This window comes from Rhinopithecus roxellana, chromosome 13, assembly GCF_007565055.1.
Source record: "Rhinopithecus roxellana isolate Shanxi Qingling chromosome 13, ASM756505v1, whole genome shotgun sequence".
Taxonomy (NCBI): domain Eukaryota; kingdom Metazoa; phylum Chordata; class Mammalia; order Primates; family Cercopithecidae; genus Rhinopithecus; species Rhinopithecus roxellana.
Window position 1 is genome coordinate 70,053,806 of NC_044561.1, and position 16,801 is coordinate 70,070,606.

General features: G+C 54.2%; 1 protein-coding gene across 1 annotated transcript in view; it reads left to right on the plus strand.

The window, feature by feature from the left end:
* Positions 1 to 5,978: 5,978 nt before the first annotated feature.
* The window catches only part of GMEB2 (glucocorticoid modulatory element binding protein 2), a 35,411-nt gene continuing 24,588 nt past the window's right edge, over positions 5,979 to 16,801 (plus strand). Inside the window, exons 1-2 of the mRNA XM_030914484.1 lie at positions 5,979 to 6,130; positions 14,723 to 14,910. Coding sequence (XP_030770344.1) covers positions 14,780 to 14,910 — 131 coding nt within the window. The 5' untranslated portion in view covers positions 5,979 to 6,130; positions 14,723 to 14,779. The remainder of the gene's footprint in view (positions 6,131 to 14,722; positions 14,911 to 16,801) is intronic.

Consider the following 16,801-nt stretch of genomic DNA (forward strand, 5'->3'; position numbering starts at 1 on the left):
TGGGTTTACAACATTCTCCTGTCTCAGCCTCCCGAGTAGCTGGGACTACAGGCGCCCGCCATCTCGCCCGGCTAGTTTTTTGTATTTTTTAGTAGAGACGGGGTTTCACTGTGTAGACCAGGATGGTCTCGATCTCCTGACCTCGTGATCCGCCCGTCTCGGCCTCCCAAAGTGCTGGGATTACAGGCTTGAGCCACCGCGCCCGGCCTTTTTTTTGTATTTTTTAGTAGAGTCGGGGTTTCACCATGTTAGCCAGGATGGTCTTGATCTCCTGACCTCGTGATCCGCCCGTCTCAGCCTCCCAAAGTGCTGGGATTACAGGCTTGAACCACCCCGCCCGGCCAAGAGTAATTTTTAACAAAGATTAATTTTAAAAAGAAAGAAAGGCCGGGCCTGGTGGCTTATTCCTGAAATCCCAACACTTTGGGAGGCCGAGGTGGGTGGGTCACCTGAGGCCAGGAGTTCAAGACCAGCCTGACCAACTTGGGGAAACTCTTGTCTCTACCAAAAACACAAAAATTAGTCAGGCCTGGTCGCGGGCACCTGTAATCCCAGCTACTCAGAAGGCTGAGACAGGAAAATCACTTGAACCCAGGAGGCGGAGGTTGCAGTGAGCCGAGATTGCGCCACTGCACTGCAGCCTGGGTGACGACAGTGAAACTGTCTCAAAGAAAGCAAAAAAAGAGAAAGGGTATAATGATCCCTTGCACACGCCCGTGTATTATAATACTGCGATCCTTCCCATAAGGAAACTAAATGGGAGGATCTGGCATTTGTACAAGACCCCAGAGCTGTCAACAACATTGTGATTCCACGACATGGGTGCTACCAAGGCCCCACGCTGGCAGCTGCTGTCCCCGGGGAGCGAGGTTTTGACTGTGGTTGATGTAGGGAGTGCTTTCTCCAGCAGGCACAGAGTCAGCTCTTGTTTTCTTTCACGAGAGGACCAGCAGTATACCTCAACCATCACGCCCTAAGGACACACTGAGGGTCCCATCTGTTTGTTTCTGCTTTGAGATGGAGTCTCATTCTGACACCCAGGCTGGATGGAGTGTGGTGGCGTGATCTCAGCTCACTGCAACCTCCACCTCCCTGGTTCATGCGATTCTCCTACCTTGACTTCCTGAGTAGCCAGGACTACAGGTACACGCCCGGCTAATTTTTGTATTTTTAGTAGAGACAGCATCTCACCATGTTGGCCAGGCTGTTCTTCCACTCCTGACCTCAGGTGATCCGCCCATCTCAGCCTCCAAAATGCTGGGATTACAGGCGTGAACCACTGTGCCCGGCCTGCAGTCAACATTTATTTTCTCTTTTTATTTATTTATTTTTTGAGACAGAGTCTCACTCTGTTGCCCAGGCTAGAGTGCCATGGCACAATTTCAGCTCACTGCAGCCTCTTCCTACCAGGTTCAAGTGGTCCTCCCACCTCGGCCTCCCAAATAGCTGGGATTTCAGGCTGCACCACCACGCCTGGCTAATTTTTGTATTTTTACTGGAGACGGGGTTTCATCATGTTGGCCAGGCTGGTCTCAAACTCCTGGCCTCAAGTGATCCTTCCACCTCAGCCTCTCAAAAGGCTGAAATCATAGCCCCTGTTCCCAGCTCAGCATTTTCCATCTGGTGGGTGTCCGAGTGTCTGAAAAATAACTCAAGAACATATGTTAAGCTGTTATCTTTTAGTTTCCACGGGGAACCAAAACACCTTGTGACTCTGACTTACTTGGGAGACTTTTTTTTTTTTTTTTTTTTTTTTTGTTGTTGTTGTTGTTTGAGATGGAGTCTCACTCTGTCGCCCAGGCTGGAGTGCAGTGGCGCAATCTCGGCTCACTGCAAGCTTCTCCTCCCAGGTTCACGCCATTCTCCTGCCTCAGCCTCCTGAGTAGCCGGGATGACAGGCGCCGCCACCACGCCTGGCTAATTTTTTTGTATTTTTAGTAGAGACAGGGTTTCACCATGTTATTAGCCAGGATGGTCTCCATCTCCTGACCTCGTGATCCGCCCACCTTGGCCTCCCAAAGTGCTGGGATTCCAGGCGTGAGCCACCGCGCCTGGACCTTTTTTTTCCTTTGGAGACAGACTCTCGCTCTGTTGCCCAGGCTGAGTGCAGTGGCACGATAACGGCTCACTGCAGCCTTGACCTCCTGGGCTCAAGTGATCCTCCCACCTAAGCCTCCTGAGTAGCTGGGACTACAGGCGTGCACCATCACACCTGGCTAACTTTTTAGTTTTTGTGGAGATGAGGTCTTGCTATGTTGTCCAGGCTAGTCTCAAACTCCTAGACTCAAGCAATCCTCTTGCCTTGGCCTTCCAAAGTGCTGGGCTTACAGGCATGAGTCACCATGCCCAGCCAACCCAGTTTCTCTACTTTAAAATTATCATCTTTCAGCCAGGTGCGGTGGCTCACGCCTATAATCCCAGGACTCTGGGAGGCCGAGGCAGGCAGATCATGAGGTCAGGGGTTGGAGACCAGCCTGACCAACATGGTGGAACCCCATTTCTACTAAAAATACAAAAATTCGCTGGGTGTGGTAGCATGTGCCTGTAACCCCAGCTAGTTGAGAGGCTGAGGCAGGAGAATCGCTTGAACCCGGGAGGTGAAGGTTGCAGTGAGACAAGATGATGCCACTGCACTCCAGCCTGGGTGACAGAGTGAGACTCCATCTCAAAAAGAAAAAAAATTATCATCTTTCTTTTCGTAGTTAATGAATATGGCTGGATGCGATGGCTCATGTCTGTAATCCCAGCACTTTGGGAGGCCAAGGCGGGTGGATTACCTGAGATCAGGAGTTTGAGACCAGTCTGACCAACATGGTAAAACCCTGTCTCTACTAAAAATACAAAAATTAGCTGGGCATGGTGGTGCGTGCACCTGTAATCCCAGCTAGTTGGGAGGATGAGGCAGGAGAATCGCTTGAACTTGGGAGGCAGAGGTTGCAGTGAGCTGAGATCTGCCACTGCACTCCAGCCTGGGTGACAAAGTGAGACTTCATCTCAAAAACAAAACAAAACAAAAACAAAAACAAAAACAGGCTGGGTGCAGTGGCTCACGTCTGCCAGGAGGCAGAGGTTGCAGTGAACAAGACTGCGCCATTGCACTCCAAACTGGGCAACAGAGCGAGACTCTGTCTCAAAAAAAACAAAACCAAAAAAGCCCCAAAACAAAAATAATAAATATTTTAGAAGAATAGCCCCCCTCCCCACAGCCCCGCCCAAGATAGTCACATCCTAACCCCTGAGATCTGTGAACGTTGGTTGCAAGCAAAGAGGAATTACAGCAGCAGATGGAACGAAGGTCGCTGGTCGGCCGACTCGGAGACAGGAGGCGCCCGGGGCCAGCTGGTGGCCCCATGCCAGCACAAGGGGCCTGGACAGCAGATGAGGGAGGCAGGAGAGTCAGTGTCGGGACCAGCAGGGTGAGGACTCAGCTGACTTGGGCTGGCTTTCAGGTGTGGGGTAGGCCACAAGACAAGGGGCTCAAGTGCTTCCAGAACCTGGAAAGGCAGGAACAGCTTCTCCCCTGGAGCTCCAAAAACAATCGGCCCTGCAGACACCCTGATTTTGACTGAGTGAGGCTGGGCAGGACTTCCGACCTACAGAACAGTCAGAGAATACATGTGTATTTTTCTATATTTATTTTTTTTGAGACAGAGTCTCGCTCTGTCGCCCAGGCTGGAGTGCAGGGGCGCCATCTCGGCTCCCTGCAAGCTCCGCTTCCTGGGTTCACGCCATTCTCCCGCCTCAGTCTCCCAAGTAGCTGGGACTACAGGTGCCCGCCACCTCGCCTGCGTAATTTTGTTTTTGTACTTTCAGTAGAGACGGGGTTTCGCCGTGTTAGCCAGGATGGTCTCGATCTCCTGACCTCGTGATCTACCTGCCTTGGCCTCCCAAAGTGCTGGGATTATAGGCGTGAGTCACCACGCTCGGACACACTTGCATTTTTAAAAAATAGAGATGGGTTGTGGCCATGTTGGTCTTGAACTCCTGGCCTCAAGCAATCCTCCTGCCTTGGCCTCCCCAAAGTGCTAGGAGTACAGGCGTTGAGCCTCCACACTCAGCCTAAATTTGCATTTTTAAGCGACCAAGTTTGAGATAATTTGTTATGGCAGCAGTAGAAAGCTAAGTGATCTTGGAGGTGATTTTTTTTTTTTAGGTGGTTTCTCTCTTGTTGCCCAGTTCCTCTCTTGGAGTCCCAGAGTGAAGGAGGCAGAACAGGAGGGCTCAACCCAGGCAACACACAGGCGTGATGTGGCCGCCCTCCCATCCCCAGGCCCCCCTCAGCACTCCTCTTAGACTTTATTGACGTTTATTCCCAAAATATGAGGATAGGCAAACTCAGATAAATGAAACACACAGACCGCGTGAACCCTCTCATATTTACCAGATAATAAAATAGTAGCACTGACAAAGGCTCAATAATTTTTTTATTCATCCCCAGAGACACGCTCACTCTTGCCCAGGCTGGATTTGAACTCCTGGCCACAGGTGATCCTCCCACCTTGGCCTCCCAAAGTGTTGAGATAAAAGGCATGAGCCACTGCACTCGGCCAGTCTAACGGTTAAAAATACCTTTTCCTCACTGGCTTGAGCACGTTCCACTTTACTGGGAACAGAATGAAAGTGCAACTCTAATTACAGCACCTCTGAAGTGCAGTGGCTTGGGAACCTCCCATTCGGGGAGGCGGCCTGCAGAGCCCTCCTCCTAAAGTGTGAGCACAGGGTCAGGGCTCCATCCCAAACAAGCATCTGCTTCCTATTTTCTGACTAATTTCAGTCCCCTGATAGGGAATCCAGGATCCTGCAGACAGGCAGCGGGTGACAGCAAGCACAAGGGTGCTGGATGACACTGGAGAGGTCAGGAGAGCCAGCCCTGCGGTGCAGAGGAAGAAACCCAGCACAGAGGCCAATAGAGCCAGCCCCAGCCTCTGCCAATAAAACATACAAACGAGCCCTGGGGGCTAGAGGAGCGCCACAGGATCCGCGATGGCTGCGGGATCCGGCTGGGATTGGGATGCCGGCTGCGGGACTCGGGTGGGATCGGGGTGCCGGCTACGGGACGGGGGCGGGATCGGTGTGTCAGCTATGGGATCGGGGTGCCGGCCATGGGACAGCGGTGGGACCGGGGTGTTAGCTATGGGATAGGGGTGGGTGCCGGCTGTTGGACTGGGGTGGGATCGGGGTGTCGGCTGCGGGACTGGGGAGGGATGGGTGTGTCAGCTATGGGATCGGGATTCTGGCTGTGGGACTGGGGCGGGACCGGGGTGTCAGCTATGCTATGCGATCGGGGGCGTGCAGGCTGTGGGATCGGGGTGTCAGCTATGGGATCGGGGTGCCGGCCGTGGGACAGCGGTGGGACCGGGGGTTAGCTATGGTATAGGGATGCCAGCTGTTGGGCTGGGGTGGGATCGAGGTGCCGGCTGTGGGACTGCGATGGGATCGGGGTGCTGGTTGTGGGACTGGGGTGACAGCTTGAGGGGTGACAGAGCCCTCCCTCCCCGCCGCTCCCGGATGCCCCTCGCCCTCCACGCTGGGAGCGCCGTGGCTGGCTGAGCCCCCGGCATGTTCCGCGGGAGCCGCGCACCCTACAGCCTCTTCCTCCACAGCCTCGTGTTCAGGCGTTCGCCCCGCAGGGGAGTCCCGTCCGCGCCCCTTCACCCACAGCAGCGTCGCGGCGAGGGGTGCCCGTACCTGGAGGCCTGGAGGTACCGCCCTGACGCTCGTGCGCACTGCTCCCTGGCGCCGTCCGTCCACCGACCATCGTCCCTCGTCCGGACCGCTCGCGCGGGGCAGGCGACACCCAACCGGAGCCGCGGGGACCAGGAGGAAGTCACGGCGTTAGGCGCTGACAAAGTCGGTCCGCGCACGCGCCCCAGGCCCCGTTGTGCCTTATTTCACGGCCCCGCCTTCCTCCCCGGCGAGCGCCAAATAAGTGTCCGGCCCTCCCAGCCCCGTGCGTGCGCGGCCCCGCTGCCTGCGTCACTAGGAAGCGCGCGCCCGCGCCGCCGCCGCCGCCGCCGCCGAATCCCCAACAAGGAGCGAAGCCCGCGGCCGCCGCCGCCGCCCGCCGCCGCCGCAGCTCCCGACGCCGCCGCCCCCGCCGGGCGCCCGAGTAGGCCCGGCGCGGCCCCAGGTAAGCGGCGCTGGCGCGCCCGCGGCCCCCCCGCGGCGAGGCCTCTCGCTCCGCTCACGCGCCGCCGTCCAGTCAGGGGTCCCTGCGGAGCGTCAGGACGTTACGGCGGGGGGAGGGGAGGGCCGGGGGAGGGGCGGCCGCGCGGGCGGCGGCGTCAGGCGCGACGGCGGCGTCAGGCGGGCGGCGCGGGCGGTGGCGGGCGCGGGCGGCGGCGCTTCCTGCCTCCATCTTGGCGCCGCGGGCGGGCGCGGGGTCGGCTTCCAGCGGCCTGCTCGGTGGACCCAGCCCGGGGGGACCACGCCGCAGGCACCCGACCCGCAGGGAGGCGACCCCCAGGGGCCATCCCGCAGGCACACGACCCGCAGGGGCCACCCCACAGGGACGCGACCCGCAGGGACCACCCCACAGGCATCCGACCCACAGGGACGCGACCCCCAGGGGCCATCCCGCAGGCACACGACCCGCAGGGGCCACCCCACAGGGACGCGACCCGCAGGGACCACCCCACAGGCATCCGACCCACAGGGACGCGACCCCCAGGGGCCATCCCGTAGGCACCCGCCCCGCAGGCACCCGACCCACAGGGGCCACCCCACAGGCACACGACCCGCAGGAACGCGACCCACCCTGAGGGACCACCCCACAGGGACGCGATCCCCAGGAGCCACCCCGCAGACACCCGACCCGCAGGGACGCGATCCACAGGGACCACCCCACTGGGACCCACTCTCGGGGACCTAACCTGCAGGGACCACCCCACAGGGGCCCGCATCGCTGTAGACCCACAGGTGGGATCTGGGTCTGTGTAGACCCATGGTGGTGTGGACCCTGTTGTCAGTCATGACGTGTTATGTATTTGGTTACTGTATAATTCATGCGTGACTGAGAAGTCGTGACTGACTTTTCTGTTGAACCAGAATTCTCTTTCTTTGCTAACACTTCAAATACAACAGTTTCAATTACATCAGTGTCAAGATTACTAGTTTAAAAATATTTTCTTGGGCCAGGCCTGATGGCTTACGCCTGTAATCCCACCACTTTGGGAGGCCGAGGTGGGCGGATCACGAGGTCAGGAGTTTGAGACCATCCTGGCCAGCAGGGTGAAACCGTGTCTCTACTAAAAATACAAAAGTTAACCGGGCGTGGTGGTGTGCACCAGTACTCCCAGCTGCTTGGGAGGCTGAGGCAGGAGAATTGCTTGAACCCAGGAGGCAGAGGTTGCAGTGAGTGGAGATCACCCCACTGCACTCCAGCCTGGGTGACAGAGCAAGACTGTGTCTCAAAAAGAAGTAAATAAAAGTAAAATATTTTCTCATATCTGATTTACCTCATAATTTGGAAACTCACTTCACACTAGCGAGGAACCCAAGCCTTGGGATCAAAACTGGGTGGATCTTGGCTTCAACACAGAAGGGGTTGTGGAGAGGCCAGGTGCGGTGGCTCACAGCTGTGATCTCAGCACTATGGGAGGTCAAGGTGGGAGGATCACTGGAAGTCAGGAGTTCGAGAGCAGCTGGCCAACATGGTGAAACCCCGTCTCTACCAAAAATACAAAAATTAGCCAAGGCATGGTGGGCGCCTGTAGTCCCAGCTACTCGGGAGGCTGAGGCAGGAGAATCACTTCAACCCAGGAGGCAGAGGTTGCGGTGAGCCAAGATTGCGCCTTTGCACTCCATCTTGGGTGACAGAGTGAGACTCTATCTCAAAAAAACAAGGGGCTATGGAGAGAGGAGGAGGTGCTCGCCCTTGGGAAGGCAGTGGGGCGAGATGTTCTGAAGCGCTTCTGTGTCTAAATAGCATCCTATCGAGGACTTGCACTATTTTCTGTGAGGTAACTTTTGTGCATATTGCTTTGAACGTTTAATATGGTTGCCATTGGAGGGACTGGAATTCAGTGTTGTGCATGTACATTGCGTGATCCTCTGCAAAGCCCTGAAGCTGTGACGAGGACCCCTGCCTGTAGTGTGGCTGTTGCCTTTTTGCAGCTTTCTGCTTAAGTGACTTTAGTTGCTCCTGCTGAGCTCACCCTCATGAAAGTAACATCTCCTCAGTGAGAGTTAAACCCCAAGAAGTCAGCACGGGAGATCAGTAGTATTTTAAGTGAAAATTTTTCTTTCTTTTTTTTTTTTGAGACAGAGTCTCGCTCTGTCGCCCAGGCTGGAGTACAGTGGCCGGATCTCAGCTCACTGCAAGCTCCGCCTCCCGGGTTCCCGCCATTCTCCTGCCTCAGCCTCCCGAGTAAGCTGGGACTACAGGCGCCTGCCACCTTGCCCGGCTACTTTTTTGTATTTCTTAGTAGAGACGGGGTTTCACCATGTTAGCCAGGATGGTCTCCATCTCCTGACGTCGTGATCCGCCTGTCTCGGCCTCCCAAAGTGCTGGGATTACAGGCTTGAGCCACCGCGCCCGGCCGAAATTTTAATTTTTTAATTTTAATTTTTTTTTTGTTTTTTTTTTTTTGAGACAAAGTCTCGCTCTGTTGTCCAGGCTGGAGTGCAGTGGCGCAATCTTGGCTTGCTGCAATCTCTGCCTCCGGAGTTCAAGAGATTCTCCTGCCCCAGCCTCCCAAATAGATGGGACTACAGGCACCTGCCACCATGCCCAGCCAAATGCCCAGCCAATTTTTTTTTTTTTTTTTGTATTTTTAGCAGAGATGGAGTTTCATCATGTTGGCCAGGTTGGTCTCGAACACCTGACCTCAGGTGCTCCCCCCGCCTCGGCCTTCCAAAGTGATGGGATTACAGGTGTGAGCCACCATACCTGGCCAAATTTTTTAATTAAAAAAAAAATTTTTTTTTTTGAGACAGGGTCTCGCTCTGTCGCCCAGGCTGGAGTGTAGTGGTGCGATCTCGGCTCACTGCAGCCTCTGCCTCCCAGGTTCAAGCAGTTCTCCCACTTCAGCCTCCTGAGTAGCTGGGATTACATGGGCACACCACCATGCCCAGCTAAGTTTTGCATTTTTAGTAGAGATGAGATTTCACCATCTTGGCCAGGCTGGTCTAACTCCTGACCTCAGGTGATCTGCTGGCCTCAGCCTCCCAAAGTGCTAGGATTACAGGCATGAGCCACTGTGCCTGGCCTAAGTAAAATTTTAAAGTGGCTTTTTTTTTTTTTTTGTAAGACAGAGTCTCACTCTGTCACCCAGGCTTGAATGCAGTGGCATGATCTCGGCTCACTGTAACCTCTGCCCAGGTTCAAGCGATTCTCCTGCCTCAGCCTCCCGAGTAGCTGAGATTACAGGCGTCTGCCACCATGCCCAGCTAATTTTTGTATTTTTAGTAGAGACGGGGTTTCACCTTATTGGTCAGGCTGGTCTTGAACTCCTGACCTCATGATCCACCTGCCTTGGCCTTCCAAAATGCTGGGATTACAGGCGTGAGCCACTGCGCCCAGCCTAAAGTGGCTTTTTATTCATGTTTGTTTAAAGTTCTTTATTTTGAAGCCTAACTCTGCAACACCAAAGTTATCGTGGTGAAAAAAGCATTATATTTTAGAAATATGAAGTAAGTCTGTCAATGTAAACGAATTCATCATTGTAACTTTTTTGGCTAAAAAGCTTCTGAAGACAGTCTTCAGAGACCCTGATGCCCTAACGGGAAATGTGCCCACCAGCAGCTGGAGGCGTTCGCCTGTGAGCCCCCTTTCCCCTTAGGCGCTCTGTCCTAGATGGCCGCCATTGAAATTGAGTGACAGTAAATGGCTCATCATGTTCCAGGATGTTCTTAATTTGTAAAATGTTTTTTCCCTTATTTAAACAATACATTTTCCTTTCATCACTCATTGTTGATACCCTCCTGAAACAGGAAACGGGGAATATTTTCTTATCCCTTGCACTTAGTCCTTCGTGCTTGTGTTTAGACGTGTTCTGTGAGTACTTTGAGTGGCATTCATGTGGAACCCTAACTGGTGTTCTTTGGGCTCTGGACGCTGCCTCTTCTTACCCCAAACTTACCGCCGCCTTCCCCACCACTCATCGCCCGCCACACTCACTGCTCTCCCAGGCCAGGCTGGCGTCAGTGACGCCTGCACGGTCTTTGCTGCTGGTGGGACCCAGCTCCCCGCGGTTTCTTTTTGAGAATGGGTCTTTCCTTCACGGTGTTTAACCACCATCCCCTCTGTTCAGATCACCTACATTTCTTGGTTCCTTGGATCTCTGGTTAAGGGTTACTTCAGAGACTGGCTGCCATTTGCGATTGGTGGCCCAGGAAGTTGTAGCTCTTTCTTTTTTTTTTTTTTGAGACAGAGTCTCGCTCTGTTGCTCAGGCTGGAGTGCAGTGGCACAATCTTGGCTCACTGCAACCTCCGCCTCCCGGATTCAAGCAATTCTCTTGCCTCAGCCTCCTGAGGAGCTGGGATTACAGGTGTGCACCACCACACCCGGCTAATTTTTGTATTTTTAGTAGAGCTAGGGTTTCACCATGTTGGTCAGGCTGGTCTCAAACTCCTGACCTCGTGATCCACCTGCCTTGGCCTCCCAAAGTGCTGGGATTATAGGCATGAGTCACCGCGCCCAGCCAGAAGTTGTAGCTCTTTCTTTTCTCCCCTTTATCTTGCCTGTGGCCCTTTACCTTGGAGTTGTGTGGAGACCCTTGCCCAGTTAGGAAGAAGTAGAGCCCCCCGCCCCCCGGTCCAGTGCATACTCAGACAAAAGGCAGCCTGTGGAATGGAGGAAAAGAAGCAAGGTGGACTGAGGACCTTTTGTTCTCCTGCAGACTTCCTCTCCCTAAGATGTTCAGAAAATGTTCACATGCTAGAAAATGTAGGTTGAGTGTGATTTAGCAAGAACCTTGAGTCCTGAAGGCACATTTTGTGACTGATTGTTCAGTTTGGGTGAGTGAGTTCTGGCATTGAAGGCATAATTGCAGAGGCCTGGCTGGGCTGTGAATGCCTCCCCTCGGTGCAGGGCCAGACTCTGCAGGGGACCACTGTGTGCCAGGTTGGGGTGGACCCACTCCTGTCCTTAGACACGCTTGTTTGTTACAGTCCTAGGGGCAGTGATGTTATTTTTATATTAATGATAATTTTAAAAGTTCTGGAAATTTTTATTTTCCTTCCTTCCTTCCTTCCTTCCTCCCTCCCTCCCTCCCTCCCTCCCTCCCTCCCTCCCCTCCCCTCCCCTCCCCTCCGCTCCCCTTCCCTTTTCTTTCTTTTCTTTCTTTCTTTTTTTGTGACAGGGTCTTGATCTGTTGCCCAGGCTGGAGTGCAGTGGCACGACGATGGCTCACTGCAGCCTTGACCTCCTAGACCTAAGCGATCCTCCTGCCTCAGCCTCCAGAGTAGCTGTGACTACAGTCGTGCACACCACCATGCCTGGCTATTTTTTTATTATTTATTTAGTAGAGATGGGGTGTTGCTGTGTTGCCCAGGCTGGTCTCAAACTCCTTAGCTCAAGCAGTCCTCCTACCTTGGCCTCCCAAAGTGCTGGGATTGCAAGTGTGAGACACCATGCCTGGCCGTGAACATTTTTCTGTCTTTAAAAAGTTTTTGGCCGGGCGCGGTGGCTCAAGCGTGTAATCCCAGCACTTTGGGAGGCCGAGACGGGCGGATCACGAGGTCAGGAGATCAAGACCATCCTGGCTAACACGGTGAAACCCCATCTCTACTAAAAAATACAAAAAACTAGCCGGGCGAGGTGGCGGGTGCCTGTAGTCCCAGCTACTCCGGAGGCTGAGGCAGGAGAATGGCGTGAACCCGGGAGGCGGAGCTTGCAGTGAGCTGAGATTCGGCCACTGCACTCCAGCCCGGGCGACAGAGCGAGACTCCGTCTCAAAAAAAAAAAAAAAAGTTTTTATATTCTATACTTTCTAGTGTATATCTAATCCTAATAAGTCATTCTGTTACAGTAGCATTAAAAATTTTTTATTACGGTAAAATATACATAACATAAAATTTACCATTTTAACTTTTTTTTTTTTTTTTTGAGATAGAGTTTCGCTCTTGTTGCCCAGGCTGGAGTGCAGTGGCGCGATCTCGGCTCATTGTAACCTCCACCTCCTGGGTTCAAGCAATTCTCCTGCCTCAGGTTCCCGAGTAGTTGGGACTACAGGTGCCTGCCACCATGCCTGGCTATTGTTTAGTATTTTTAGTAGAGATGGCGTTTTGCTATGTTGGCCAGCATGGTCTTGAACTGACCTCAGGTGATCCACCCCCCTCAGCCTCCCAGAGTGCTGGGATTACAGGCATGAGCCACTTAGCCCAGCCCCATTTTAACCTTTTTTTTTTTTTTTGAGATGGAGTCTTGCTCTGTTGCCCAGGCTGGAGTATGGTGGCGTGATCTCAGCTCACTGCAAGCTCCGCCTCCCGGGTTCACGCCATTCCCCTGCGTCAGCCTCCCGAGTAGCTGGGACTACAGGCGCTCCCCACCATGCCTGGCTCATTTTTTTTGTATTTTTAGTAGAGATGGAGTTTTACCGTGTTAGCCAGGATGGTCTTGGTTTCCTGACCTCGTGATCCACCCGCCTCGGCCTCTCAAAGTGCTGGGATTACAGGTATGAGCCATCATGCCTGGCCCATTTTAACCATTTTTAAATGTGTGATTCAGCACCATTCAGAACTCCACAGTAATTGTGCAGCTGTCACCACTGTGCATTTCCAGAACTTTTCATCATCCCAAACAGAAATTCTGTACTTATTAAAGAGCAACTCCCTATACTCCCTCCCCCAGCCCCAGGTCACTTCTATTCTACTTTCTTTCTTTTTCGTTTTTTGAGAGAGTTCTTGCTTTGTCACCCAGGCTGGAGTGCAGTGGTGTGATCTCGGCTCACTGCAAGCTCCGCCTCCCAGGTTCACGCCATTCTACTGCCTCAGCCTCCTGAGTAGCTGGGACTGCAGGTGCCCGCCACCACGCCCGGCTAATTTTTTTTTTGTATTTTAGTAGAGATGGGGTTTCACCGTGTTAGCTAGGATGGTCTCGATCTCCTGACCTCCTGATCCGCCCGCCTCGGTCTCCCAAAGTGCTGGGATTACAGGTGGGAGCCACCGTGCCTGGCCGGTTGTTGTAGTTTTTAATTTTCACATTTCCATTTGGTTATAACTCCTGTTTCTGTACCAAGATTTTCTTTCCACTTGGCTGAGAATGTTTGCTTTACTCTTGGAGCTGGTCCGATAGCACCTGAGAGTCTCTGTGGGTCCTGCGTTCCCCTCAGAGCCAGCTCCTCTTGTGTATTTGTTCCTTTGAGAATCAATCAGACTACCCTTTGCCAGGTAGTTTGATCGTGTTTTGGATGCTTTGACTACTATGCTATGGACTCTGGGTCTTGTTTAAGTTTCACAGAGAATGTAGACTTTTTTTTTATAGCAAGAAATCAACCTGGTTAGGTTCAGGCTGCAAATTTTACACCCCGTTCCTGTGTCTGTGTTCTTAGGCCAGTTTAGTTTAGAGTTTCCAGTGCACTGTGGATCTGTCCCATGTGCACCATTGGGGCCCATCTGAGACCTGGGCAGTGGTCTATCCTGTAGGTCAGTTTTCTTCCCTTTGCCCTTTAGGGTGAGGACCACGTAGAGACTGTCTTGGGATGACCCGGGTGCTCACACACAGCTGTGTGCCATCCTCTCTGTTCCCCTTCCCTCTCATCGCCTCGCCCACACTCTGACTGCAGACTCCTTGCCCTCTGACTAGAAACCAGGGCTTTCATGTTCCCTATGCTGGTAGAGGATGGAGAGCGAGAGGACAAGAGGGAGCCGCCACACTCTTGGCCACCACTCCTTTAGTCAGGAGGAAGATTCCTTTCTCTCCAAGCTCCTTGGGCCTGCCAAGACTGCCACTGTCACAGGGTTTTAGCAGGCGTTGGACTTGCTGAAGGCAAAACCAGCAAAGACAAAATAATAATAATTTTAAAACCCAGGGCAGGCTGGGCACGGTGGCTCACACCTGCAATCCCAGCACTTTGGGAGGTCGAGGTGAGTGGATCACCTGAGGTCAAGAGTTTGAGACCAGCCTGGCAATGTGGTGAAACCTGTAATCCCAGCTGTTCGGGAGGCTGAGGCGGGAGAATTGCTTGAACCTAGGAGGCAGAGCTTGCAGTGAGCCGAAATCGCGCCACTGCACTCCAGCCTGGGTGACAGAACGAGGCTCCATCTCAAAAAAAAACCCAAAAAACAAAAAATTCCCAGGGCGTTTCCCTCCTCTCTTTCTGTCTTGAATGGGTTTCCCTTCCCATTCCACAGGCCGGAGAGGACTTCTTGGAGTGCTTTCTGCACCTGAAACTCAGCTCAGGGATTGGGGCTGGCTTTGAGTTCAGGCCAGGAGAGACGGAAGAACTGGCAAGCCAGGGACCTGCGTCCAGGGAAGTCGCTTGGAATTCCAGGCCCCTCCTGCCCTCCTGCTCTGAGCCCCACATGGAGGGAGTGGCTCTGTGCCTTCTGCCTGAGGGTTTCGGCTCATCCCGTGGGAAAGATGGGTGGAGTGCGCTTACACCGCCCTCGGAACCAGAGACCGGAGTAGCCCTTCTGTTACCACTCGTTTTTGTCAGGAAGTAGCTGTCTGGGACCAAAGGATGGGTCTTTGGAGCTGATGAGAGATGCCTTTGTGAGTGCTGTGTTGTGCGGATGTGGAGATGACTCCGGCCCTGTGCCCTGCCTTGCTTCCTCCAGGACTCGGGACCCTGGAGGACTGACGCTGCTGGCCTGGGCGTCCTTTTCTGCTGAGCCATGGCGACTCCTGACGTGAGTGTGCACATGGAGGAGGTGGTGGTGGTGACAACTCCGGACACTGCGGTGGACGGCAGCGGCGTGGAGGGGGTGAAGACCGTGTTGGTGACGACCAATTTGGCCCCTCACGGGTAAGCTCGGGCCTCAGTGCCATTGGGCTGATGGGGGCTTGGATTGGGCTGTCCTTGGCACAGCTGGCATTAACGTAGTAAGGGGCAAGTGTCAGGATTTTCCTAGTTCTAGTTCTTCTGAGACTGGACTCAAATATGTGTGTAAGTAGAGAGTGAAGAAAAGCAGAAATGGCCGGGGACCAGAAGACCCAACTGCAGCTGTGGGGAGGCCTCCCGCACCCTCACGGCCATGTGGCTCCATGTCCTGGAAGGCCGTGGCTTCTCGTGTGAGAGGGAGCAGTAGGGATGGCAGAGAGCTGGCCTTTCAGACATGAAATGAAGAGCCGGTGATTTTCTTGACAGTCTTCATGAAACTGTGAGTGTTTTCTTCCTCATCTCTGTACCAGATGTCCGAATCAAATGTTAGTTGGCAAAAATGCTAACATTTGCCCAAACTGCCGGCTTTGTTTTGCTGCCGTAGGTGGAACTGCTAGGAGGTAGCAGAGCTGCTTCTGCTGTGAGCCGGTGTCTTATGGGGGTGAGATAAAGGCCCAGCCAGCCCTTGTGTCACTCCTGCCTCTGCTGGGGGTGAGATAAAGGCAGAGTCGGCCCTGGGCAATCCAGGGCTGCGATCCTCATTCTTCCTCCCCAGAGGACTCTGGGGCTCTGGGGCTCTGGGCTGGGGCAGTCTTCCCGCTGGTCTCATCCTTGCTGTGTCTCATGTATGGCACCTTCATGTTGACCTAGCATATCACTGAGCATGAGCTTTTGACTTTCTCACCATTTGACAGAGGATGACTCTAGACTGCCAACCCCTGTGCGGTGCGGGTCAGGCCTCCCTTCATGGACGGTGTGCAGGCAGCTCCTGCCTGGGAGGACCTGGCCCTGAGTTCCTTCCTGCCTTTCTTCCCTTGCTGTGGAGCCTGTTGTTGCACCCGAGGCTTTAACCTCCTGCATGTCCAGGTGGTGGAGGCTGTTGTGCGATCACAGAATAAGACATGGACCTGTGTAGGTTCCTGGTGCAAGGCACCCTGTCCTTTCCTGCCTCATCCACACAGCTGGCGGCCCTGTCTGGCAATGCAGGAGTCTCTGAGTGGGACCTCCCGGCTGGATGTTCACACCTCCATTCTCCTTTTTCCTTTGTCAGCACCTTGGTGCACAGCTTCCATGTTTCCGGGCATGTGTCCGTGATGTTTCCTGACATCTCCCACCCCACACCTCCCCACTCCTGCCCAAGTCCCCTCCCGTGGGGCACCGTGGCCACGGCTGCTGGGGTGGTGTCCACGTCTCCTCACCCGAGCCCTGCCATGGCCTGCAATGAGTACAGTGTGACAGCAGTGACCCTCGGTCAGAGAAGTCCACGTAGCTTTCTCACGGTGCCCTGGGGCTGCTGCGAGGAGCCCAGGGTCATTTCTGACCTGGGGAGAGGCTGCTCTGGTTCCACCTGAGTCCAGCTTTTGTGTCACGCACCCAGGCGTCCGGGTGGAAGGGGCCTCGGAGTAGGCCCAGTCCCATAAGTAGCTCTCCTCTACCGAGCCCTGACAGTGTGGCCGTGGCTGCCGGGGTGGTGTCCAGGTCACCTCACCTGAGCTGTGACGCCGTGGCCGCAGCTGCCGGGGTGGGTAGTCCGGCACCAGGTTGGTACCTTCAGTGTCCTCAGCTTGAGGCTTTTCTTCCTGACCTGGTCTGACCCCCATACGACACGTCCTAGTCTGCTCGGGCAGCCGTAACAAAATGCCACAGGCTGGGTGGCCTGAACAGCAGAGAGTTACTTTCTTTTTTTTTTTTTTTTTTTTTTTTTTTTTGAGACGGAGTCTCGCTCTGTTGCCCGGGCTGGAGTGCAGTGGCCGGATCTCAGCTCACTGCAAGCTCCGCCTCCCTGGTTTACGCCATTCTCCTGCCTCAGCCTCCC